General features: G+C 35.2%; 1 protein-coding gene across 2 annotated transcripts in view; it reads right to left on the bottom strand.

The window, feature by feature from the left end:
• Positions 1–26,617, bottom strand: part of ABCA5 (ATP binding cassette subfamily A member 5) — a 182,831-nt gene that overhangs the window by 106,795 nt on the left and 49,419 nt on the right. The window contains exons 12-18 of one of the 2 annotated variants that reach the window (XM_056817224.1): positions 26,147–26,257; positions 23,787–23,962; positions 22,873–22,992; positions 6,984–7,122; positions 6,309–6,399; positions 6,036–6,175; positions 601–720 (exon numbers count right to left, since the gene is read on the bottom strand). In XM_056817224.1, coding sequence (XP_056673202.1) covers positions 601–720; positions 6,036–6,175; positions 6,309–6,399; positions 6,984–7,122; positions 22,873–22,992; positions 23,787–23,962; positions 26,147–26,257 — 897 coding nt within the window. The remainder of the gene's footprint in view (positions 1–600; positions 721–6,035; positions 6,176–6,308; positions 6,400–6,983; positions 7,123–22,872; positions 22,993–23,786; positions 23,963–26,146; positions 26,258–26,617) is intronic. The other variant, XM_056817225.1, reaches the window with a different exon arrangement.

The following is a 26,617-nucleotide window of genomic DNA, read 5'->3' as shown; positions in this document are numbered from 1 at the left end:
ATTTCTCACCAATCTAAGAAATTCATGCTATAACACCCAAGGCAAATGAACACATACTAACCCTGAATACAACTTGAACATAAAAGAATCATTTAACAGACTAAATAAATTAATGCCTTCTCCTGACCCAGAAAACGCCCTTTGCATAAATGGACTATGGTCTGGGTCTAGTCTTCCCAAAAAGTATATGTATACGATAGTAGATCAAGCAAACACTGTATATTCTCCTATTTATCAAAATATAAAGTGGTCAAGTCACATTTGTAGCAACATCATGTTACTTATCTAACAATACTACCTACTTAATTCCTCTCAGAATCCCTAATTAAAATTCCACTTTTTAAATGAAGTCTTTCCTGATACCCTAAGTTGTTAGTAGTGTATCCCTCCCACATTTACTTTGCATTTACTTATCTGTACACATGTTGTGTCCCCTTGATAGAATGCAAGCTCTCTGAGGGCAGGGATTGTTTCATTTTGTCTTTGAATCCCCAGCGCTTATTATTAGCACAATACCTTGCACATAGTAGGTGTTTTAATGTTAAATTGAATTGAATTTCTGGTTCTGAGTTGTCAGAGAAGATAAGGCTTTTTTTTTACCAGCTTGATCAATTTCTGCTTCCACTTCCAGCTTTAGGAACACATCTTCCAAGGTTGTCATGGAAACTCCATAAGAAATAACCCCCAAATTAGAATGGGTATCTAGATCAGAAAACAAGCCTAAAAACAGAAATAGAAAACCCTTGTTTACTAATACACTAATCTTCCGGCTTCTACAAATTTCTCTCAGAGGCAATACTATAAAGCAGTGAGAATATTAAACTCAATCTCCACAAACTGCTCCAAGATCTTCTAGTAACCACTTTGTGATCTTGAGTGCATTTCTTAACTTCTCAATTCCAATTTCCTCATCTTTCAAACAAAAGAATTGTACCAGATGGTCTCTAAGGCCCTTTCTAATACCAAAATTTGTTTATCAAGCAGCCTATAAAGAAATACATCACTGTGAAAGCAAAATAAATGTGCAGAAGACCTTAATTATTTCTCCAAAAAGGAAGGAGAGAAAAGAACTAGTCAAGTAGAATCCAATCCTTAGAGAAAGCATTACACAATTATATTACAAGATTTTTGTTATTATTCTTCAGTTATGTCCAAGTCTTCATGATCTCATTTGAGTTTTCTTAGGAAAAATACTTAGATGATTTGTCATTCCCTTCTCTGGCTAATTTCACAGATGAGAAAACTGAAGACAAAGAAGGTTTTTGCTTCTACTCCTTCTGTCCAGAACTAAAGCTATACATTCATAAAGACAAGGAGGTTTAGTCTTGGAGATCTATGATGTAATTCCTTTTCGGTTCATTCCCCATCCAGGATTTCTCCTGGGAAAAAATGAGAATTTGGCTTGCTTTTCCTCTTGGAACAATTAGATTATGGTTTATGCTGTGTTTAGTTCTCTACCCCCAAAAAGCAGCTCTTTCTGCAACAAGTTCCAAAAGACATCAAATAAAGAAATTACTTTATTTAATATGACATAAAACACAAAGAAGGACTTGCTTAAGTCCATATATAATTAAGACAAGTTTCTTCTTTCCAGTAGGCTTCTACCTCCTCCAAAAATTAATATACTTTTTTATATCTAAAGTATTTCAAACTTCTAAGAAAGATATTAATCAAAGCTAACTGCTCTCAGAAACATCTCAGGATATATTTATTTATTTATTGTTCACCATGCTAATATTGTATAGGAAATATGACCAGGACCTAGCAATTCAAATCAAATATGGTAAAAATTTCAATTTGAGAAAAACAAAACAGTAAAAACAGTATTCTCTTTTCTCTTGAATGCTCCTTCCTTTCTGTGTAGAGGCACAAGTGAATAGAGAGATAGTAATCTATCCAAGACTATATCTGGTCTTTGTTAACTCAGGGCCTCAAAATCCAGGTTTTCATTTATCTCATTATAAACCAAGTATTGTCCTTGGCTACTATGATTCTTTGCTTGGCAAGGAGAACAAGTTGGTGGAATTGTTTGGACTCATTTTTGTAGGAAAATTATGAAGTGTTTTTTTTTTAAGTTTTCATTTTAACACTAAAAACTCATTTTAAAATGTCAGGTTGAAGCTGTTACAATTGTTTGCAATGTCTTTTCATCATTATTCTTCTCAAGTATTGGTAATTTTGACTTTGGTTCTAACTATTCAGTTGTCTGACTATAGTCAAATTAATTCTGGCAATATTCCCATATCAGTAAAAGGTACTTTTTGTATGTTAAGATGTAGTCGACATAATTGTTTCTGATGTTGTTCAATACACATCATATGTAGCACTTTCCAAATCTTCTTTGTGATATAAAACATGAGGCTTCTCTATTGGTTACAAACCCATGGATTCTTATAAACTCAAATGCATAAGCCTTACTTTTCAACAAACTTTTCTCTATACTACCCTATTTCCCACTTTCCCATCAAAGTCATCAAGTGTCAAGATGTACATGGCCGGGGTAGACCCAAGATGGCAGCGCAGGAGCACCGAAAGCCCAAATTCTCTCCAACAATCCTTTCATATCAATCTTTAAAACCTTCTTCAAAGAAAACAAAAATCCAAATCCAACAAGAAGAAGAAGTCATAAGACTCTCTTATGGAACACAACTTGAAAGGTAGGCACAGAGAATCTCTTTTCACAGGCTAAGGGAGAGATGGGCTGGCTAAACACCCTACCACACAGACCACACTGAGACCTGCAATAAGTCTGGGCCATGAGGGAATGCCTTTGATCCACCCCACAAAGTCAAGGGCTTTGACAATGGCTGTCAGGGAGGAACAAGGGTGACCACCTGGCTAGACACCCTCTGCTACTGGCTGCAGCAAAGAATTTTCCCCAGGGCATACTATCTCAACTAACTGAATCCAGTATACTAGCAGAGGATTGAGAAAAGAGAAGATTTGGCCTCAAGCATAGCAGCTCAAACACTAAGGTTAGTAAATCAACAGAGGGGCAAGTCTATAATCCATACAGCAGGAAAAATAAATGCACTTTTAAAAGTAAAAAATGAATGCGTAAATAAGAATAAAAAGAAAAATAGTAGCCTAAAAAGAAAAATAGGTCATCTTTAAATGGAGGCATAGTCATTAAAGTAACAATTGAAAGTTTCTATGGAGGTAAGAACCAAAGCATAAAACCAATGGAGAAGATCCAGAGACATCAAGAAAAGTCTACTAAAAACATCAACAAGAACAGGGAATTGGATGCAGGCTCTGGAGGAGCTGAAAAAGAAATTTTAAAAATCAACGAGACAGGTTGAAGAAAAATATGATATTCTGGAAGGCAAGGGAACTATGTCAACTACCCATCAAAACTGGCTATATTCTTTCTAGGGAATGTATTGTCATTTAATAAAATAGAATATTTCCAAGCATTCATGAAAAAAGACCAGACTTAAACAGATGTCTAAATACAGAATTCAAGAGAAGAATAAAAAGGTAAATAAAGACAAAGAATTTAAGGGCTTCAATAAGGTCTAATGGCATGTATTTCTATATGGAAAGATGATCTCTATAATTCTTAATAATTGTTATCATTATCATAGTAGCTAAAAGAAATATAGGTATAAGTTGTTTAGGATGATATATCCAAATAAATTTAAAATTAGAGGTAAAAAAGAGGATAATACTAAGAGAAATGGGGAAAAAAGGTAAAAAGGGGTAAAATATATTACATAAAGAAGCATGCAGGGGGTGAGGACTGGGGAGGGGAGGCCAATACAATGGAAGGGAGAAAGATTTTGATGACAGGTAATACTTAAACCTTACTCTCATTAGAACTGGCTCAGATACAGAGGATCAGTAAGATCCAGTGGGTTATAGAATTACCTCTTATTCTATAGAGAAGTAGAAGGGCAATTAGAAATGAGGTGGTGGGGAGGGGAGCAATACAAGGGATGGAGAGATTGGTGGAATGTTCAAAAGATCCTATAGCAAGAGGAGAATAATAAGGGAGGTGGTGGAAAGGGGAGTAAAATAAGTGGGGGAAAGGGGAGGAGATTGACTAAAAGTGAAACACTGGAGGGGAGGGTTAGTGAGAAAGGAGAAAGGTTAGGATTAAAGGAAGAAGTCAAAATGGAAAGGAATACATAGATGGTAATAATAACTATGAATGTGAATAGGATGAACTCACCAATAAAACAAAAGCAGATAGCAGAATAGATTAAAAATCAGAATCCTACCATATGTTGTCTACAAGAAACACACTTAAGGCAGGGAGACATGAGCAGACATGTAAAGTTAAGAGGCTGGAGCAGAATCTATTGGGCTGCAACTGAGATGAAGAAGGCAGAAGTAGTGATCATGATCAAAGCTAAAGTAAAAATAGACTTGATTAAAAGAGATAAGGGAGGTAATTAAATCATGATAAAATGCAGTATTAATAATGAATAAATATCAATACTCAATATATATGCACCAAATGGTATAGTATCCAGATATTTTTTTTATAAAACCCTTACCTTCTGTCTTAGAGCCAATAATGTGTATTGGCTCCAAGGCAGAAGAGTGGTAAGAGCTAGGCAATGGGGGTCAAGTGACTTGCCCAGGGTTACACAGCTGGGAAGTGACTGAGGCCAGATTTGAACCTAGGACCTCCCGTCTCTGGGACTGGCTCTCAATCCACTGAGCTACCTAGCTGCCCCCAGTATCCAGATTTTTAAAGGAGAAACTAAAGAAGCTTAAAGAGGAAATAGATAGTAAAACCCTATTAGTAGGGGACCTTTACCTTCCCCTATCAGAACTACATAAATCTAACCAAAAAATAAATATAAAATCCTAAAGATAATAAAATTGAAAGTAAAAGAACCATTGAACTAATAAATAAGACTAGGAGCTGATAACATAAAGTACTAGTTAATCTAATAAAAAAGGAAGAATCAAATTAACAGTATCAAAGATGAAAAGGGTGATCTCACCTTTAATAAAGAGGAAATTAAGGCAATTATTAAGAGCTATTTTACCCAATTATATGGTAATAAATATGACAATCTAGGTGAAATGGGTGAACATTTATAAAATTGTAAATTGACTAGGTTAACAGAAGAATAAATCGAATACTTAAATAATCCCATCTCAGAAAAAGAAATTGAACAAGCCATCAAGGACCTCCCTAAGAAAAAATCCCCAGAGCCAAATGGATTCACAAGTTAACAGTTAAAGAACAACTACCCCCCCAATACTATACAAATTATTTGACAAAATAAGCAAAGAAGGAATCTCACCAAATTCTTTTTATGACACAAATACGGTAATGATTACCAAAAATATAGAAAGAAAACTATAGACCAATCTCCTTAATGAATATAGATGGGAGTTTGGGTTTCAAAAGATCACTCTATTATAAATATGAATAATATGGAAATAGGTTTTGAGCAATAATACATGTATAATCCAGTGGAATGGCTTGTCATCTCTGGGAGGGGGGAGTGAAGAAGGGAAAGGAAGAAAATAAATCATATAACTGTGGAAAAATATTCTAAATAAATAAAATAAAAAATAAAAAGATATATATTGTCTTGGATTTTATAAAGTTCTTTATAGGTTTTCTCTTAATTATCAACAAAAGACGATCCTATAGAAGCTGCTATTATTCTCTTAGTAATCATTGCTTAGATTTTATTGAGCACTTCAATATAAAATAACCAAGTATTTCATGAAATTATATTTCTTTAGGAAAATAATATAAACAATGTAGTCAATTTGTGTTTTTATATCCCTAAGGAGATTGTATAAACCATCTTTATACTCAATTACAATTTTTATTTCATTTATTTATTAATGCTATCATGGTTCAGTTTTGAAATATTATGTCAATTCACAGGTCAATGGATGATGATCTAACAATTACAGTTTAATTAATATGTATAGATGGTCCAAAAACTGGATTAGAAAAACTAATTAGAGAGAATTTTTTTTTCGTTTTAGTCTTGAACCTGAACTCAATATCATAGATGGGGCTAATCAGTCAAGAAATGTTAAAAATAAGTAAATACCTGAAAATTTGTCCATGTCCTTAAAAGGCAAGCTATAGACAAGTTGTTGGTCATTCTGCTGTAATATGTTAGCTCCAGGTATATGCTGTTTAACCAGTGATGAAAGAGATTCTGTGATGCAATGCTTGTCTATGTACATGCTAAAGAATACACAGAAATCATAATGATGTTTATTACACAGTAAACTGGAAAACAGTGCATTTTAAACCAAGATTGCTTTGAATTCACACAAAGATTTTGGCTGCATTGAGAGTAAAATGTTTAAACTAATACCTCAGTCGATAGCCGATTCCCCATTTGCTTTTGAGAAACAAAGAAGAACCAACACATTTCAACATTCCTTGTGATATCACAGCTTTCCTATCTGTAAAGAAATTTACAATTTAAGAAATTTCTTTCAAAACAGCTAACCTATAGTACATGTTATTTTCACTTTCATAATTACACAGTCTAAAACCCCTTATAAATACTAGACTTTAACAGAGAAAGAGTAGACAAAGAGATTAGTGACATCTGAGATATAAAAAAAAATTAGTGGCAGAGATTATTGAATTTCAATTCCTATTTCCTAATCTATTAAAAACTATTTTTGCTATTAAATCTAGACTGCAGAAAAATTGCTTGCTTATACAAAACATGGGTTTTTTACCTTTTTTTGTGTGCCACAGACCCCTTTGACAGTCTGTTGAAGCTTATGACCGCTTCTCAGAATATTCTGTTGTCTATATTCATATTTGAATGCAATGATAAATTTATATTAAAAGTTTGTGAAAACAAAGATATAATTTTTACCATACCAGTTCCTGGACCCCTATCCTTGGCCTATAGCAAATATTCTTTGCTAATTTTCTTAGTCTTTAAGTCATCTTACCTATTCCTCATAATGCCCATTTCCTTAGCACCCATACTCTACACCCTCTTTTTTCTTTAAAATAAATAAAATCTCACCAGCAAGAATATCAGCTTCATCCATAAAATGAGTACTAAGTACTATGACACGATTGTTTTTTCTGTATTTCAAGAGATTCCAAACAATATGACGTGAGCAAGGATCCATTCCAGCAGTTGGTTCATCAAGTAGTAATACCTACATTAAAAGAAAATAGAAAAATTTGATAGGAAAGTATAGAAATCTACCAATCTTCTCAATACATCCAAGAGTTCCCTTTTATAAAATAAAATTTCAAACCAAGAATGGACTATTTTATTTATTAGGCTTTTTTTACTTGAAATTTTTCATTGCTAAACATATAAAAAAAGAGTTATAATTGTCTCCAATTTGGCTGGAAACAACCATTTGGGATGGGAGTATGAGCATATCTTTTCTTTCTGAAATTTTCTAGAAATTAAATTCTGTACTCCTATTTGGCAATAAAATGTATAAAACAATTAGAAACAAGGACAATGCAAAATATGTTTAAAATAAAAATTATCATTAAATATCAATAATTAATTAATTTTTAAAAGTTTACAGTATAGCCCAAATCATGCCAAGACAATTATTCACTAAGCTTAGCACAAAGACCCCCAATGGATTCCCACTTAAGCCTATCTGCAACTCAATTTAATACAGATGTATTAAGATATTACTATGTATAAGGGCCCTGTGCTAGGCAATGGGATATGAAAACAAAAATTGTCCCTGTGCTCAAAGAGCTTACAATCTGGAGTTAAAACATGCAGAAGGATGAGTAAAATCATGATTAGGTGAGGAGAGACCAGGCACTAATAATAACTAAGGGAATTGGGAAATGTTTCATATAGAAGGCAACATGCAAGCTGTGATTTGAAAGAGGATGAAAAGGATTCTAAGATGTATAGGTCAGAAGGGACTGTATTCTAGACACAAAGGGACAATTTGTTAAAGGACATTAAGTTTAGGAAATACCAAGTAAGTCTTATAAAGGAGAGTGAATCAAGTGGAATGCTGTGAGGTAAATATGGAAAGGATAAGGTGGTCTGGTCTAGGGCTGGTATATGAGGAAGAAGGAGAAATGGAAGAGTGGGAGTCTGTGATCAAGAGAGGCATTTCAGAGATCTGTGAATAGATAGGGTTTTCTTTGAAAAATAGAATATCATTTCTCAGAACACCTTCTGGGTATACCTTCATTCCTGAGATTTGGGATGAAGTTCTACTCCAAGTAGGGAATATGATTTCAGTCTAGTCCCCCCAAAATTAATGACTATCTTGTCCTTCACCCATCACAGGCTTCTCACATCTCAGAACAATAAAAGATCCTCATACTTTTTTATCTCTTGGATCCCCTTCTACTTGTGTGAAAATTTCTTCTTACTTTCCAATGAGAGATAATCATACTCCTACCACAAATTGTGTGGGTACCCCTCCTCCCCAAGCCACTGTCCTGGGTCCTCTATTCTTTTCTCAATACAATCTCTCCCTTGGCGATTTCATCAGGAATCATCTCCCATGGGCTTAATTACCATCTCTATGCAGACAAATCATGTTTTTATATATCAAGACTTAATTTCTCTTTTGATTTCTAGTAATTTTGAATTCCAAACAATAAATCCCCAAATGAACTCATCTTTCCCTCTCAAACTCTCTTTTTCCAAACATGATTGTGTTGTTGAAGGAAAAATCATCCTTTCAACACCTTAGTTCAGACCCTCATTACCTCTCAATTAATTTAACATTTTCCTCGTTTATTAAATCTCTTATTATTCCATCCATTCTTGCTGCCAACATTATTTTCCTTAAGCAAAGATATGACCACATTTTCTGTTCAATGTCAAAGGCTTCCTATTGCCTCTACAATCAAATTTTAACTCCTCTGTTTAACATTTAAAGCCCTTCACAATCTAGTCCCAACCTATATTTCCAGCTACCCTGGAAATCATACCCTTTTCCCATATGCTATGATCCAGGCAAAATGGCCTTCTGTTTCAAACTTATGACACTCCAATTTTTTCATATTTCAGCATAGGGCATACACTGTGGCTATAATACACTTCTTCTAATCTTTCTCTCAGAATCCCTACCTTCCTTTAAGACATAGTTCAAACACTATCTTTGACAGGACACTTTTCCTAATTCTCTACTACTATTAGTTTCCTCCTTTCCAAACTACCTTATATTTAACTCGGTATTTATTTGTATTTATTAACTTTATGTTGTATATACTTAAACATGTATTTGTCTCCTTCATTCAATACAAATTTTTTCTACTCTAAGAGCTTCTTACATTATTTAATTCTTTGTATTTGTACCCTCGGACTTAGCACAGTGTCTCACACAAAGAAGGAAACTGATTAACTGATCTCTATATGTATGTTCCAAAGTATCTGAAATAATACAGATTTCCATAAGAGAACTAATATTTCCCTCCAAATCAAATCTATCCCACTTTCAAATGTCTCTAGTTCTATTGTAGGTGCCACCATTCTTCCATTCATCCAGGTCTGCCACTTTGGAAGCATCTTTGACTCTTCTTTCTCCTTCATCACCCCCATCTAATCAGCTGCCAATCTTTCTCACAGCCATGCCCTTCTCTCTACTCATGCAGCCTCTACTTTAGTTTAGTCTTTCATCACTTTTAGTCTAGCCTATAATAAAAATCTTATAATTGTTTTCTGTCTCCAACCTCTCTCTTTTCCAATTTATCCTCTATCTAAGTTCCAAATTCATATTTCCAAAGTGAAAATCAGGGTAAGTCTCTACCTCTAAATCTTTCTTCTCAGTCTCACTCTTTCTGTGTGTGTGTGTGTCTGTGTATAAATGTATAAATCCAATAGATGCCTGAGAGATAGATTTAGATAAGGAACTATAGAAGGATACCATGAACTTCAAAAAAGTTGCTGAGTGATGATTACAAAAGAAAGTCTAAAAGTGATATTAAGAAGCAAAAAGTATAGAATGCCCACTCTTCCTCCTCCCATGTGTTGTGGGGTATAAGAAAAGATATATCCAGTCCTAAAGAAGATGACCTGAGGTTCATTATCTTCTGAGGTAGACCCTAGATCAGTGATGGCATGGGTGCCAAAGACAGCACACAGAATGCTCTCTGTGGGCACACAGCTTCCCTTCCTGGCCCCTCCCCCACCAAAGGTTTTTGTTTTTGTTTTTGTTTTACTTTTTTGTTACTAGAAAGGCAGAGGAAATTTGGGTGGAGCTGCTTTCTTCCCCCTCTCCACCAGGCCTGATGACATTTTTCCCATTCCCCCACCCTCTGCCCAGCAGTCAATGGGAGCGCACAGGGAGTGAGGCAGGCATCTCATAGATGGCAGCTCATGAGGGGCAGAGCACTTAGGCCACTCCCTTCTCCCTCTCTACATTTGCTAAGGACATTCTTCACTTCACCCATTACTCCACCCAGCAGCTCAATGCTTTCTCCCTCCCCTGTGTAGTGTAAATGGGGAGCAGAGTGCACCTGACACTCAGTGGGGGAGGAAGGGCATGGCACATGGTCTGGGGTGAGAAGCAGGTATAGCACCGGGGCTGGAGGCTGGGAGCTGGGGGCTGGGGTGGAGGTGGGGCCCAGCACTCTGTCTCTAAAAGCTTCACCTTCACTGCCCTAGATCTTCATTTCCATAGATGCAAGAATATGGAAGGAATATGAGAAATCTAAGATTAAGGGAAGTATGTTTAACATAACTAGGGATTCTGGGAAATATAATTGAAGAGAATCTCCACCAGAGAAGGATACATTCTCCAGGGGTAAGACTAACATGGATGAAGAGTACAGACTGGTAGCAGGGCAAGGGAATTGTGCATCCTGCATTATAAAAATTAGGAGAGGTCAGAGTGGTAAAGTACTTACAGACTGTGCATTACAGTAATTAAGGGAGTATTATTAAGAGTTTATTAACTAATGGATAGGAGAGCACTCTTTACTGAGGCTCCTAACCTCAATGCTTCTGTGATGATTAAGAATGACATTTTGTTTTCTCTCAAGCATCAGGGAAGAAGGATATTGAGTCACATATTTGGCTAATGAGATCATCAAGGGTCCAAATAAAGTAATATTCAATGATATTTGCTTTGTCTCTTTTGAATAGTTTTAAGATGGTAGAAGACAGTGTATAATTAGAAGAACCCTCTTTGGGAAGTATATACTTAGTTCCTTATTGAACCTTCTGTATAAAGATCCTATTCCTATACTATAATCTGACAGTAAGAGGCCTGGCATTTGAGGATTCTGGTCTTCATCAGAGTCCAGGAAGTGAGAATTCTAGCACTTGGGTGCTCAAAGGTTATGGATAGCTAAGGCATTGTTTTGATGAAGCTAAACAGAAGAGTTAATCTCTCTACAGGTGGCAACAGGCTCAAATTTCCAAATCAAATCCATTCACTGGTATGGAAGAACTGCAATATTATTATAATATTTCAAGGAAGAGCAACTGTATACTCTGGGGCAGCGGAGGAAACTTCCAAACTTATTCTCTAGGTAGGCTAAAGGCTTAGGTACCCACCCTCATCAGTCTAGCAAGGCCACCTCTACCAAAGGTCCCAGCTTAATTGTAATGACCTTGGGCAAAGCATGTATAGACTCCAGAGCAGAAGATTCCAATGAGAGAACAAGCCTCCAAATTTCATTAGGGGTATGACTAGAGCATCTATTCTTTAATAGTTGAAGGAACATGACTCCTGATGATGGTGAGGATTCCCACAGGTTCCCTTTACTGTCATACGTTTCAAGGAAGAAAAAAAGATAAAGCTTCATCAAGTGTTTTATGATTTATAAAATAGCTTCAAGTCCCAATTAAAATCCTATCTTCTACAGGAGGGCTTCTCTAAACATAATTAATTCCATTGATTTACTACTTTTAATTATTTCCTTTTCCTGCACATAGCTTGCTTGACACATATTTGTTTGAATGTTGTCTCCATCATGAGATTGTAAGCTCCTAGAGGACAAAATACTGTGCCAAATGTGCTAAATACTGTGCCAAGTGCTGGAGATACAAAGAAAGACAAAAGAGATCCCCCACTCTCAAGGATCTCACAGTTCAATGAAAGAGCAAATAAACAGATGCAAACAAGCTACATAAAAGATAGCCAAGAAATAATCAACAAAAGGTATTAAGAGGAATCAGGAAAGGCTTCTTGTAGAATATAGGATTGTAGCTAGAACTTGAATGAAGGCAGGATATAAAGATGAGGGGGGAGAGAATTTCAGACAAAGAAAGCAGGTAGTGAAAATGCCTAAAGCTGAGAGATAGACTATCTGGTTAAGGTGTCTGGTACCACTAAACTGGAAATACATGAAGAAGATAGCTGATGCAGGATGTAAGAAGATAGGAAAAGTACTTCAGGACTTTTAGAGATCTGTAACCTCACTGTTATAAAGTAAAAGTAATTATTTCTAAGAAACCAATGTGAAAATTTACCATTATCACAATCCAAAATAAGTCTCATTATAACATTTCAACTGCATGTATTCAGAATTATTGATTAACAAATATTGATTAGTTTTAGCTTAAAAGGGCAAATAAGACAGCAAAAGAATTATAGTAAAAGACAGGAAAAAATGCTGACTGTTCTCAGTTTAAGTGTTGCAGAAATCACAATGATTGAACAAACCACTCTGGGATTTGAGTAAATTATAAGGTACAAGTCTAATGTGAACTGCTTAAGTAAATGTTTGTTTCTTTCTTTTGCTTATGTTTCCATCATTCTAGTTATATATTAGGAATATCTCTATAAAAATAATTTCTCAGTGGATTCTCATATCAAGCAACAAGTACAGACAAAACAACTTGGTAAAATTGACTTCACTTTCTGAATAGAAACACAATATGTAATAAACTGCCTCTAAATCACTTCTCTAATTTCCAATTTACAGAATATGTTGTACTTTTCCTATGGATACTGTTAAGATACTTTAGAAGGTACAATACAAGCGGAGTCAAGATGGCAGCATAGAAGCAGCAAAAGTTCAGACCTCTGAATACCCTTCCTTACCAATTAAAAATTAAATGCTCCTAGGGTATTGAAAATCAAACGTAACAACAAGACAGAGCCAAGGAACCCTCCTACAGGACTCAATTCAAAAGGTATGACCCCAATTGCTGGAAATTGAAAACACCTGGGTTTAAGGGGAAGGCAGAAGGTAGGTGGCAGGACCCCTCCCCCCACCTAGAGTACTAAGCCTACAGTGGCAGCAGGAACCTCTGGGCGGTAAAAGGCACTGGTCTGCAGGGTGTACCTTGCAGGCAGGGCTATAGTAGGCTCAGAGTATCAAACAAAGGCAATGGAGAAGGAGCTGCAGAGGGAGGGAAGAGCGGGCAGCCTGGTCACAACGGCAGACACCCTCCATATTGCTCCAGCCTTCCAAGACGTTTTGGCATCAGACCATATCCAGCCCAACCCAGCTGAACTTAATCCAATCAAATGTCTTCAGAGGTCAGGGAATTCCAAGCTCCAACACCCCCCCCCCAAACACTGCTGGACTTTAAGCCAAACAAAAGCCTCCAGAGGACGGGGAAGTTCAAATTCCAACACCCCTCCCCCACAGACTGCACCGATATATCTCCATGCAAAGCTCCAAGAGGGGAGATTGTCAGAAAACACCAAAACCAAAAAAAACACATGAGAGGAGTAAGAGCACAGACAAATACAGGGTGTAAAGAAGAGGTAAATATAAGCAAACAACAGAAAAAGAAGAAATTACAATCAACAGCTGCTATACAGGAAACAAACAAAGAACAAACAGAACAGAGGAGGAGGGATCATGAAACAAAAATTCAGAAATCCCAGCGAATTGGATACAGACTTTGGAAGAACTCAAAATGCAATTCTAAACACAATTAAGAGAGGCTGAAGACAATTTGGAAAAAAAATTAAAAACTAAGATAAATCATCAGGAAACAGTAAATAGTGTCTTGAAAGCCAAAATCAACCAGCTTGAAAATGAGGCAAAGGAGATGAAAGATGAGGCAAAGGAGATGAAAGATGAGGTAAAGAAAATTCAGACCTGAAGGAGAAGGATGACCAAAAATCCAGGGATGAAATCCAGTCTTTAAGAACCAGAATACAACAACTAGAATTAAGTGACCTCACAAGGCAGCAGGACACTATAAAATAAAACCAAAGGAATGAAAAAAATGAGGAACATATGAAGCATCTCATTCACAAAACAGAAGATTTAGAAAATCACTCAAGGAGAGACAACTTAAGAATCATTAGCCTACCAAAAGACCATGACAAAAGGAAAAGCCTGCACATCATACTACAGGAAATTATGCAAGAAAACTGCCCCGATATTCTAGAATAAGAAGTAAAAGTGGAGACTGAAAGAATCCAAAGATCACCTCCTGTACTTTGCCAACAAAGAAAAAATATTACAAGATGCCAAGAAGAAATCATTCAGATACCACGGAACCACAGTGAGGATAACACAGGATCTGGCTGTATCCACACTGAAGGACCTAAAGCCATGGAATATGATATTCCAGAAAGCAAGGGAACTAGGTCTACAACCAAGAATCAACTACACAGCAAAACTGACACTATTCTTACAGGGGAAAGTATGATCATTCAACAAAATAGAAGAATTCCAAGCATTTGTAAAGCAAAGACCTGAACAGAAAATCTGATGCCCAAGCACAGAACTCAAGAGAATCATCAAAAGGTAATGAAAAAAGAGAGAAAAAAGCAAAGCAAAATAAAACAAAACAAAACAAAACAAAACTTTTTTAAGAGACAAAATAAGTTTAAATGATATGTATCTCTATGAGAAAAGAGGTCATTGGTAACTCTTAAAAATTCTTATTATCACCTGGGCAGCTAGAAGTATTACACTTAGAGGGAACAGTAACAAACTGTATAGGATGAAATGACAAGACATAAATAGGTATATATACATATACATGTATATATAGACATATATATACAACTAGAGCTAAAAAGAGGTTAATACTAAAAGAAATGGGAAAAGAAACAAAAGGGGGTAAATTTATATGGCACAAAGAAGCTCATGGCAGGCGGGGGGAGAAGGTCAATACAATGGAAGGGTAAAGAGGTGGGAAATAGGAAATATTCAACTCTTACATGCATTGAAATTGACCCAAAGAGGGAAGAACAATCCAATCCATTGGGGAAGAGAATAGATTTGTGCCCTATAGGGGAGCAGAAGGGTAACAAACAGACTGGTGGAGAGCGAAGCAGTTCAAGGGAGGGAAAGGGTGGGGTGGTAGTTTTAAAAAGGATTCAAAGAAAATAAGGGGGGAAATACGAAGGGAGGGTGTAGAAAGTGAAGTAACATAAGGGAGGGAACTAGGGGGACGGATTAAAAACAAACACTGGTGTAGAAGGAAATAGTGAAAGAAGAAAAGGTAGGACTAGGAATAGAAATCTAAATCCTGGGAATAAACAGCTGGTAATCATAACTCTGAATATGAATGGAATGAACTCACCCATAAAACACAAGCGAATAGCAGAGTGGATTAGAATCCAAAACCCTACCATATGCTGTCTACAAGAAACACACATGAAGAAGATAGATACTCATAGGGTGAAAGTAAGAGGATTGAGTCAAATCTATTGGGCATCAATTGATAAAAAGAAGGCAGAAGTCCCAATCATGATACCAGACAAAGCCAAAGTAAAAATAAAACTAGTAAAAAGAGATTGGGAAGGTAATTACATCCAGATAAAAGGCAGTATAGACAATGAGGAAATATCAGTACTCAACATGTATGCACCAAAAGGCATAGAATCCAAATTTCTAAAGGAAAAACTAGTGGAGCTCAAGGATGATATTGATAGAAAAACTATACTAGTAGGAGACCTGAACCTTCCTCTATCCAAACTAGATAAATCAAACCAAAAAATAAATAAGAAGTAAGAGGAGTGAATGAAATTTTAGAAAAATTATAGTTAGTATATATGTGGAGAAAAATTGAGACAAAAAGGAATAGACCTTTTCAGCAGCACATCGTACATTCACAAAAATTGACCATAAAAACATTGCAAAGAAGTGCAAAAGAGCAGAAATAATAAATGCAACCTTCTCAGATCACAATGCAATGAAAATAATAATTAGTACGGGTACATGGAGAGGTAAATAAAAAATTACTTGGAAACTGAACAATATGATTCTCCAAAACTAGTAAGTTAAAGAACAAATCATAGAAACAATTAATAATTTCATTGAAGAAAATAAAAATGATGAGACATCCATTCAAAAGCTATGGGATGCAGCCAAACCAGTACTCAGGGGGAAATTTATATCCCTGAGTTCAGATATTAACAAATTAGGAAGGACAGAGGTCAATGAATTGGGCATGCAAATTTAAAAATACCAGAAAGTGAACAAATTAAAAATCCTCAGATGAAAAATAAATTAGAGATCCTAAAAATCAAAGGAGAAATTAATAAAATTGAATGTCAAAGAAATATTGATTTAATAAATAATACTAAAAGCTGGTACTTTGAAAAAACAAATAAAATAGACAAAGTCCTGGTAAGCCTAATTAAAAAAAGGAAAGAAGAAAACCAAATTGAGAGTATCCAAGATGAAAAGGGATACCTCACCTCTAATGAAGAGGAAATTAAGGCAATCATTAAAAATTATTATGCCCAATTATGTGGCAATAAATGTGGCAATCTAGGTGATATTGATGAATACTTACAAAAATACAAATTGTCTAGACTAACAGAGGAAGATATAGATTACCTAAACAATCGCATATCAGGAAAATAAATTGAACCAGCCATCAAAGAACTCCCTAAGAAAAAATCCCCAGGTCCAGATGGATTCAAAAATGAATTCTATCAAACATTCAAAGAACAACTAATCCCAATATTAAACAAACTATTTGACAGAATAGGGCGAGAAGGGGTTCTACCAAATTCATTCTATGACACAAACATGGTACTGATCCCAAAGCCAGGCAGATCAAAAACAGAGAAAGAAAACTATAGACCAATCTCCCTAATGAATATAGACGCAAAAATCCTAAATAGGATTCTATCAAAAAGACTCCAGCAAGTCATCACAAGGGTCATCCACTATGACCAGGCAGGATTCATACCAGGAATGCAAGGATGGTTCAATATTAGGAAAACCATCCACATAACTGACCATATTAACAAGCAAACTGACAAAAATCACATGATTATCTCAATACATGCAGAAAAAGCTTTGATAAAATACAACACCCATTCCTATTGAAAACACTAGAAAGTATAGGAATAGAAGGGCCTTTCCTAAAAATAATAAACAGTATATATCTAAAATAATCAGCAAACATCATCTGCAATGGGGATAAACTAGAAGCCTTTCCAATAAGATCAAGAGTAAAACAAGGATGCCCATTATCACCTCTATTATTTAACATTGTACTAGAAACACTAGCAGTAGCAATTAGAGAAGAAAAAGAAACTGAAGGTATTAAAATTGGCAATGAGGAGACGAAGCTATCACTCTTTGCAGATGATATGATGGTCTACTTAAAGAATCCTACAGAATCAACCAAAAAGTTACTCAAAATAATCAACAACTTTAGCAAAGTTGCAGGATACAAAATAAACCCGCATAAGTCATCAGCATTTCTATATATCTCTAACCCATTTCAGCAGCAAGAATGAGAAATAGAAATACCATTCAAAATCACCCTAGACAATATAAAATACTTAGGAATCTATCTGCCAAGACAAACACAGGAACTATATGAACACAACTACAAAACACTTTCCACACAGCTAAAACTAGATCTAAACAATTGGAAAAACATTGATTGCTCATGGGTGGGACGAGCAAACATAATAAAAATGACAATCCTACCCAAATTAATTTACTTATTTAGTGCCATACCCATTGAACTACCAAAAAACTTCTTTACTGAATTTGAAAAAACCATAACTAAGTTCATTTGGAAGAACAAAAGATCAAGGATATCCAGGGAAATCATGAAAAAAACATGCAAAGGAAGGAGGACTTGCAGTCCCAGATCTCAAACTATACTATAAAGCAGTGGTTATCAAAACAATTTGGTACTGGCTAAGAGACAGAAAGGAGGATCAGTGGAATAGACTTGGCGTAAATGATCTCAGCAAGACAGTTTATGACAAACCCAAAGACCCCAGCTTTTGGGACAAAAATCCATTATTTGATAAAAACTGCTGGGAAAACTGGAAGACAGTGTGGGAGAGATTAGGTTTGGATCAACACCTCACACCCTACACCAAGATAAATTCAGAATGGGTGAATGACTTGAACATAAAGAAGGAAAATATAAGAAAATTAGGCGAACACAGAATAGTATACATGTTAGACCTTTGGGAAGGGAAAGATTTTAAAACCAAGCAAAACTTAGAAAGAGTCACAAAATGCAAAATAAATAATTTGGAATACATCAAATTAAAAAGGTTTTGTACAAACAAAACCAATGTAACTAAAATCAGAAGGGAAGCAACAAATTGGGAAACAATCTTCATAAAAACCTCTGACAAAGGTTTAATTACTCAAATTTACAAAAAGCTAAATCAATTGTACAAAAAATCAAGTCATTCTCCAATTGATAAATGGGCAAGGGACATGAACAGGCAGTTCTCAGCCAAAGAAATCAAAATTATTAATAAGCACATGAAAAAGTGCTCTACATCTCTTATAATCAGAGAGATGCAAATCAAAACAAGTCTGAGGTATCACCTCACACCTAGCAGATTGGCTAACATGACAGCTATGGAAAGTAATGAATGCTGGAGGGGATGTAGCAAAGTGGGGACATTAATTCATTGCTGGTGGAGTTGTGAATTGATCCAACCATTCTGGGGGGCAATTTGGAACTATGCCCAAAGGGCACTCAAAGAATGTCTGCCCTTTGATCCAGTCATAGCACTGCTGGGTTTGTACCCCAAAGAGATAATAAGGAAAAAGACTTGTACAAGAATATTCATAGCTGCGCTCTTTGTGGTGGCCAAAAATTGGAAAACGAGGGGATGTCCTTCAATTGCGGAATGGCTGAACAAATTGTGGTATATGTTGGTGATGGAATATTATTATGCTAAAAGGAATAATAAAGTGGAGGAATTCCATGGAGACTGGAACAACCTCCAGGAAGTGATGCAGAGCAAAAGGAGCAGAACCAGGAAAACACTGTACACAGAGACTGACACATTATGGTACAATCGAGGGTAATGGACTTCTCCATTAGTGGCAATGCAGTGTCCCTGAACAATCTGCAGGGATCTAAAAAACACTATCCACAAGCAGAAGATAAACTGTGGGAATAAAAATACTGATGAAAAGCAATTGCTTGACTACAGAGGTGGAGGGGATATGACTGAGGAGAGACTCTAAATGAACACTCAAATGCAAATACCAACAACAATGAAATGGGTTTGAATCAAGAACACATGTGATACTCAGTGGAATTGCGCATGGGCTATGGGAGAGGTGGTGGGAGGGAGAGGAGGGAAGAAAAGAAAATGATCTTTGTTTCCAATGAATAATGTTTGGAAATGACCAAATAAAAATTAAAAAAGAAAAAAGAAAAAAGAAAAAATCCCCAGGTACAGATGGATTCACAAATGAATTCTATCAAATAATCAAAGAACAACTAATCCCAATATTATACAAACTATTTGAAAGGATAAGCAAAGAAGGAGGTCTACTAAATTCCTTTAAAGACACAAATATGGTATTGAACTCAAAGCCAGGAGGTCAAAAACAGTGAAAGAAAACTATAGACAAATCTCCTTAATGAATATTGTAAAGATAATTTTATGGTTGTGACCTAAACTATATTTAATTATTGGTCACCATGGGATATCACAAATAAAATACCCATGTCAGCTGGAAATTTATGGTGATTTTATTTAATACAGAGGAAGGAATTAAGGAAAAGTGAGGGGTGGGGAAAAGTTAATTTAAAATACTCTAGCCCAGGTTGAGCCAGGCAGGATTTCAAGGCCTTGGCCAAGGAGGCCTTCCCTGAGAGCCAAGGGAAAAGGGAATCAGTCTTATCACTGACCAAATGACCATCTCAAGGAAGCTGTCTGAGGGAGCTTCTCAAGGCTCTAGTTCCAGGATCAAACTGGCACCCACGCCTGCTCATAGGAAGTGACCAGCCAGATCCAACTCTTCCAGGAAAGAGAGAGAAGGGAGGAAGTGACACGAAATATATGGACAGTTTTACATCACTTTCCTTTGTCTCCTCTGTACTAATGGTAGCTTAAGCTTCACTTAGGACAGCCCAGGGGTCTGTCAGCTGTTTTCTGCACATGTCTATCAAAGGCCGTCCTCCTGAATACTTAATCCTTAAGTATTGATATAGACATTCCTGATTTTGTCAGATTAAGTATCTTCATTTTTACAATTAGGAGATTGCGAAATACAATCTTCACAATATAGATGCAAAAATCTTAAATAGGATACCAGTAAAAAGGCTCAAGCAAGTCATCACAAGGGTCATCCCCTATGACCAGGCAGGATTCATACCAGGAATGCAAGGATGGTTCAATATTAGGAAAACCATCCACATAACTGACCATATTAACAAGCAAACCTACAAAACACTAGAAAGTATAGGAAAAGAAGAACCTTTCCTAAAAATAATAAACAGTATATATCTAAAATCATCAGCAACCATCATCTGCAATGGGGATAAACTAGAAGCTTTTCCAATAAGATCAGGAGTAAAACAAGGATGCCCATTATCACCTCTATTATTTAACATTGTACTAGAAACACTAGCAGTAGCAATTAGAGAAAAAAAGAAATTGAAGGTATTTAAATTAGCAATGAGGAGACCAAGCTATCACTCTTTACGGATGATATGATGGTCTACTTAAAGAATCCTACAGAATCAACCAAAAAGCTAGTGGAAATAATCAACAACTTTAGCAAAGTTGCAGGATACAGAACAAACACACATATGTCATCAGCATTTCTAAATATTTACAACCTATTTCAGCATCAAGAATTAGAAAGAGAAATTCCATTTAAAATCACCCTAGACAATATAAAAGACTTAGGAATCTATCTGCGAAGACAAACACAGGAACTATATGAACACAACTACAAAGCACTTTCCACACAATTAAAACTAGATCTAAGCAATTAGAAAAACATTGATTGCTCATGGGGAGGATGAGCTAACATAATAAAAATGACAATCCTACCCAAATTAATTACTTATTTAGTGCCATACCCATTGAACTACCAAAAACATTTTTACTGAATTAGAAAAAACCATAACAACGTTCATTTGGAAGAAGAAAAGATGAAGGATATCCAGGGAAATCATGAAACAAAAATGCAAAGGAAGGAGGACTTGCAGTCCCAGACCACAAACTATACTATAAAGCAGTGGTCTTCAAAACAATTTGGTACTGGCTAAGAGAGAGAAAGCAGGATCAGTGGAACAGACTTGGGGTAAGTGACCTCAGCAAGACAGTCTATGATAAGCCCAAAGATTTCAGTTTTGGGGACCAAAACCCACTATTTGATAAAAAAAAAACTGGTGGGGAAATTGGAAGACAGTATGGGAGAGATTAGGTTTGGATCAACATCTCACACCCTACACCAAAATAAATTCAGAATGGGTGAATGACCTGAATATAAAGAAGGTAACTATAACCAAATTAGATGAACAAAGAATAGCATACTTGTCAGATCTTTAGGAAACGAAAGACTAAAGAAAAACCAAGCAAGAGCTTGAAAAAAATCACAAAATGTAAAATCAATAATTTTGATACATCAAATTAAAAAGTTTTTGTACAAACAAAACCAATGCAACCAAAATTAGAAGCGAAGCCACAAATTGGGAAACAATCTTCATAACAAAAACCTCTGACAAAGGTCTAATTACTCAAATTTATAAAGAGCTAAACCAATTGTACAAAAAAATCAAGCCATTCTCCAATTGATAAATGGGCAAGGGACATGAATAGGCAATTTTCAGTTAAAGAAATCAAAACTACTCATAAGCACATGAAAAAGTGTTCTAAATCTCTTATAATTAGAGAAATGCAAATCAAAATAACTCTGAAGTATCACCTCACACCTAGCAGATTGGCTCACATGACAGCAAAGGAAAGTAATGAATGCTGACGGGGATGTGGCAAAGTGGAGACATTAATGCATTGCTGGTGGAGTTGTGAATTAATCCAACCATTCTGGAGAGCAATTTGGAACTATGCCCAAAGACAATAAAAGACTGTCTGACCTTTGATCCAGCCATAGAACTGCTGGGTTTGTACCCCAAAGATATAATAAGGAAAAAGACATGTACAAAAATATTCATAGCTGTGCTCTTTGTGGTGGCAAAAAATTGTTAAATGAGGGGATGCCCTTCAATTGGGGAATGGCTGAAAAAATTGTGGTATATGTTGGTGATTGAATACTATTGTGCTCAATGGAATAATAAAGTGGAGGAATTCCATGGGAACTGGAACAACCTCTAGGAATTGATGCAGAGTGAGAGGAGTAGAAGCAGGAAAACATTGTATGTAGAGACTGATACATTGTGGTACAAATTGAATGTAATGGCCTTCTCCATTAGTGGCAATGCAGCAATCCTGAACAACTTGGAGGAATCTACAAGAAAAACCACTATCCACATTCAGAGGAAACACTGTGGGAGTAAAAACACCAACAAAAAACAACTGCTTGAATACATGGGTCAAAGAGATATATGGTTGGGGATGTAGAATCTAAATGAACATCCTAGTGCAAACATCAACAACATGGAAATTGGTTCCGATCAAGGACACAAGTAATAGCCAATGAAATTGCGTGTCGGCTGCCGGAAGGGTCAGTGGAGGTGAGGGAGGGAAATAATGTGATTGTTGTAACCAAGGAATAATGTTCTAAATTAACTAAATAAACTAATTCAAATGGAAAAAAAAATAAAAGTTACAATACAATACCTTGGGTTCTCCAAGAACAGCAATACCTAGTGACAACTTTCGTTTCTGACCTCCACTTAACTTTTTTGCTTGGTTATCTTTAATGGCTTGCATATCCAAATCTAGTAGAACTTTCTGCACCTTCAGAAGAAAAAAAGGGGAAAACTATTTAAAATAATATATTTTGTGTCATAAAAACAAAGAAATGGGAAGGTTTCAGAGGAAACAGGGTATATCATTCTGAACTATACAGAGTAAAGTGTACAGAATAACCAAAGCAATTTATACAATGACAACATACATAGTGAAAAATAACACTGATCAGTTAAAAAATAAATCACCTGTCCAAAGAAGTATAGATGAAACATGCCTTTAACTCCTGTAAGTGAGATAAACTTAAGATGCAGAGAGACATACATTTTGGGGCAAGTCCAATATTAGACTTTATTTTCCTGGACTATGTATGTTTATGATAAACTATTTTTTTTCTGTATGTTACTGTTGTTCAGTGATCAGAGAGGGTAGACAGTAAGAGGCATAGATTATTAAGGGAAATAAAATAAGCTTATTTTTACCCCACATATATAGCAGTAAAACTATCTTGCTTAATTATAAATGTTGTATTTTAAATGTTTCCTTTTGAAGTCCAGGAGTTATTTCTGACATATATTTGCCCCCTAAAATCCAAAGAAAAACCACATTACCTATACCTAGCATCTGTAGAATAACATCTTCTACATTATGAATAGCATTTTAATGTAATAAGAACAAAAATTAATCCGTTTATATTACACTGTTTTTATTTTTTTTAACTATCAAGCTTTTTAATTGGCATGAGACAGATTTACTTTCAGGGCTTCAGGCTTATAATCATGATTGTTATTAAAATAAATCTATGGCAAGTAGAAGTACAATTTTCTATTTGAGTACCATACCTCTTGTATTATGCTGTTAGCTGGAATCCCTTTTATAGAAGCTAAAATTGACAAATTCTCTTCCACTGTCAACACATCAAAATTTATATCTAATTGTGGGCAAATTCCAATCATTTTTCTTGCTTCAAACATTTCATCAATTTCTGAGACTCTATGTCCATAGATAGATGCAAGTCCTAAAAGTATAAACATAAAAATCATTTTAAATATAAAACCTGAACTCTTACTATGATAAATTCTTGTTAGAGCTATCAAATAATACAAATCTATTTTTTCATGATATTCATTAGTTTTAAGTTTTATCAGAAAATATTGATGTTTGATCTTTTCATTTATAAGTTTAATTTTTTAGTTTTTCTGAACTTAGCAATGTGAATTTTTAAAAAACACTTGAAACTTAAAGGAACTTTTTGTAAACAAAAATATCAGCCAAGATAAAGTGAATTCTTTACTTTTCCAAAGTAAAATACTATATTGTTTTATATAATTGACATTTATAAAGCATTCCAAAGTTTAGTACCTATTATATTATGTTATTTGAGTCTCACAACAATGCCAGTAAGACAAAGACTGCAGACATTACTATCACCATTTTACAGACCCCAAAGTAAGTACCTGTCAGAAGGGGGTTGAACTCTTGGTATAACAACTTACCTCTCACGGTTATTCATTTAGTTAATAAGGCAAATTGAAATTGCTCTAATTAGACAATTATAAGGTAAAAAGAATATTCTTCACATGTGAAATCTTAGCTCTTTTGACCTACCATCTCTACTAGCAATAAATACCTCAGAGAATTATAACAATTTCTTTAAACATGTAATTTTCTGTGGGAGTCATCTTGATCTAAAATTGCTGATAAATCTTGAAAAATTCTAAATTTAAAATATACAAATCAATCTAATTACTGATAGCATCTAATAGATACAAAATGTAATCAATATTAAATTGATGTTTCATAAGGTTTAAATAGTTCTTTAGTTTTAAGTTTTCAAGTGTGCTGATTAGCACTATCCAAACTACTCTAAATTGATCGTTAATTTATGAAATTTTGAAAGGGGACAGGCACATCCAGTTCTTTGGGTACTCACCAAGACTACAACAGAAGTTGGGGGAAAACGCTGCAATTATATTCTAATAAGACACAGAGGATATAAGGGCAAATGGCACAGAAGTAAAGAAACAAGTGGTGTTAAAACTGATAGTGTGGGGATACGGTGGCAAAGTGAGGAAGAGGAGTCATGTAACCATGAGAGCACTCAACAGTGTAAACCCAGATGGAAAAGGGGAAGTGGGGAGGATTTGAAGTCTCCTTTTCATAGGCTGTTTTTTTAGGGTCAGTTCATTAACATGTCCAAATCATCTTAAAAAGTTCTTAGTAAAGCTTTAAAAAATCCATGCCATTTCAGTTAAAGTTAAAGATAACTAGCATTATGCTGGTGTTCTGGAACTTTGTCTGTTATTCTGCTGGTATTTTGAGACAGATCTGAGATTTACATAGAATAGGACTAAAGCAAATCCTAGATGGCTTTCCTGATTCAATACATATTTCTAGTATGTGATTTTTGTATAACATGTGATACAATTTGCACATTATGCTGCTTTCATCTTTCAGACAGTTTGTATGTGACTTCTAGGGTCACCTTTGAGATCTTACTTCCTGCCATTGCTACTTTATATTAGCTACTTAAAGACTATTATATTGAGTAGGGGGACTTGAGGGGCAGGAGAAGGTACAGAACAAATACAATTTTAACACATACTCAATGTGTCCCCAAAGGGAAAATATATTACATCATTAATAATCTGATTATTTTTTAAAAGTCCATATCAAATAAGAGTTATCTGTATAATTGGTCTTCCAAGCCTAGACTTATTTCTCTGAGGATCTATGGAATGTTTTCAAGCAGAGCTATTGAATGCCCATGGAATTAAGAGGTATGAGTTTAACCAATGAGAGGCTAGAAAGTTAGTTAACATCCTAACCTTCCAGGAACAGCCAATCCAGTGGCTTATCTCAAAAGCAACCACACTTATTCTTCACCCATTACAGCCCAAATCACACATTCTACTCCCTGCTGCTACTGTTCCAGCTTCCAACTTTTCCCTTTCTGAGTCAAGTTATAACCTGATCCTATGAGGACACCTTTAGTAACTGCATACATGTCACTGAAAAAAATACCTATGCTTCTTTCCTCACCTTTACCATAAATCCATTAGGAAAAGAAAAATTAATGAGAGCAGTGCATTATGAAAAGTTTGAAGACCACTACTACAAACTTTATCTTTATAGAATAATAAAACATCAAAGTGAGAAGACACCTTAAACTACTCAAAAGACAGAAGACATAAATTCTTACCATCTGAAGGTGGACAAAGTCCACAAAGAATGTTCATTAATGTGCTTTTTCCTGTTCCACTATGGCCAAGTAATGCTGTAATTTGACCCTCATATATGTCAAAAGATAAATCTAATTAAAGAAAGAAGTTAAGGGGGAAACCATAAACATAGTACCAGCAGAGATGAAAACAATTAATAATGATTAATAGCTTCATAATAATGTAGCAACTTTTAGTTACTATGACAAAGTAAAAAAACTTAAAATCTGTCACCATGTTCTACAGCAAAATAAATAATATTATTATAAATGAATGAGAACTACAATAAGAGCAAAAGAGCAAAATAAATCTTAACTTTACTTGTTATATTTCCCAATACACTACAAAGGTATGAAAACTATTAGCGGTGCAGCACTTTTTCTGGATAGGAGTTGATATGTCAGACTATTAAAGTGTGATATATGAGAAAGGGGAAATGCAATTTAAAAAAA

This window comes from Monodelphis domestica, chromosome 2 (assembly GCF_027887165.1).
Source record: "Monodelphis domestica isolate mMonDom1 chromosome 2, mMonDom1.pri, whole genome shotgun sequence".
Classification (NCBI taxonomy): domain Eukaryota; kingdom Metazoa; phylum Chordata; class Mammalia; order Didelphimorphia; family Didelphidae; genus Monodelphis; species Monodelphis domestica.
This window is presented reverse-complemented; position numbering and strand designations above follow the sequence as displayed.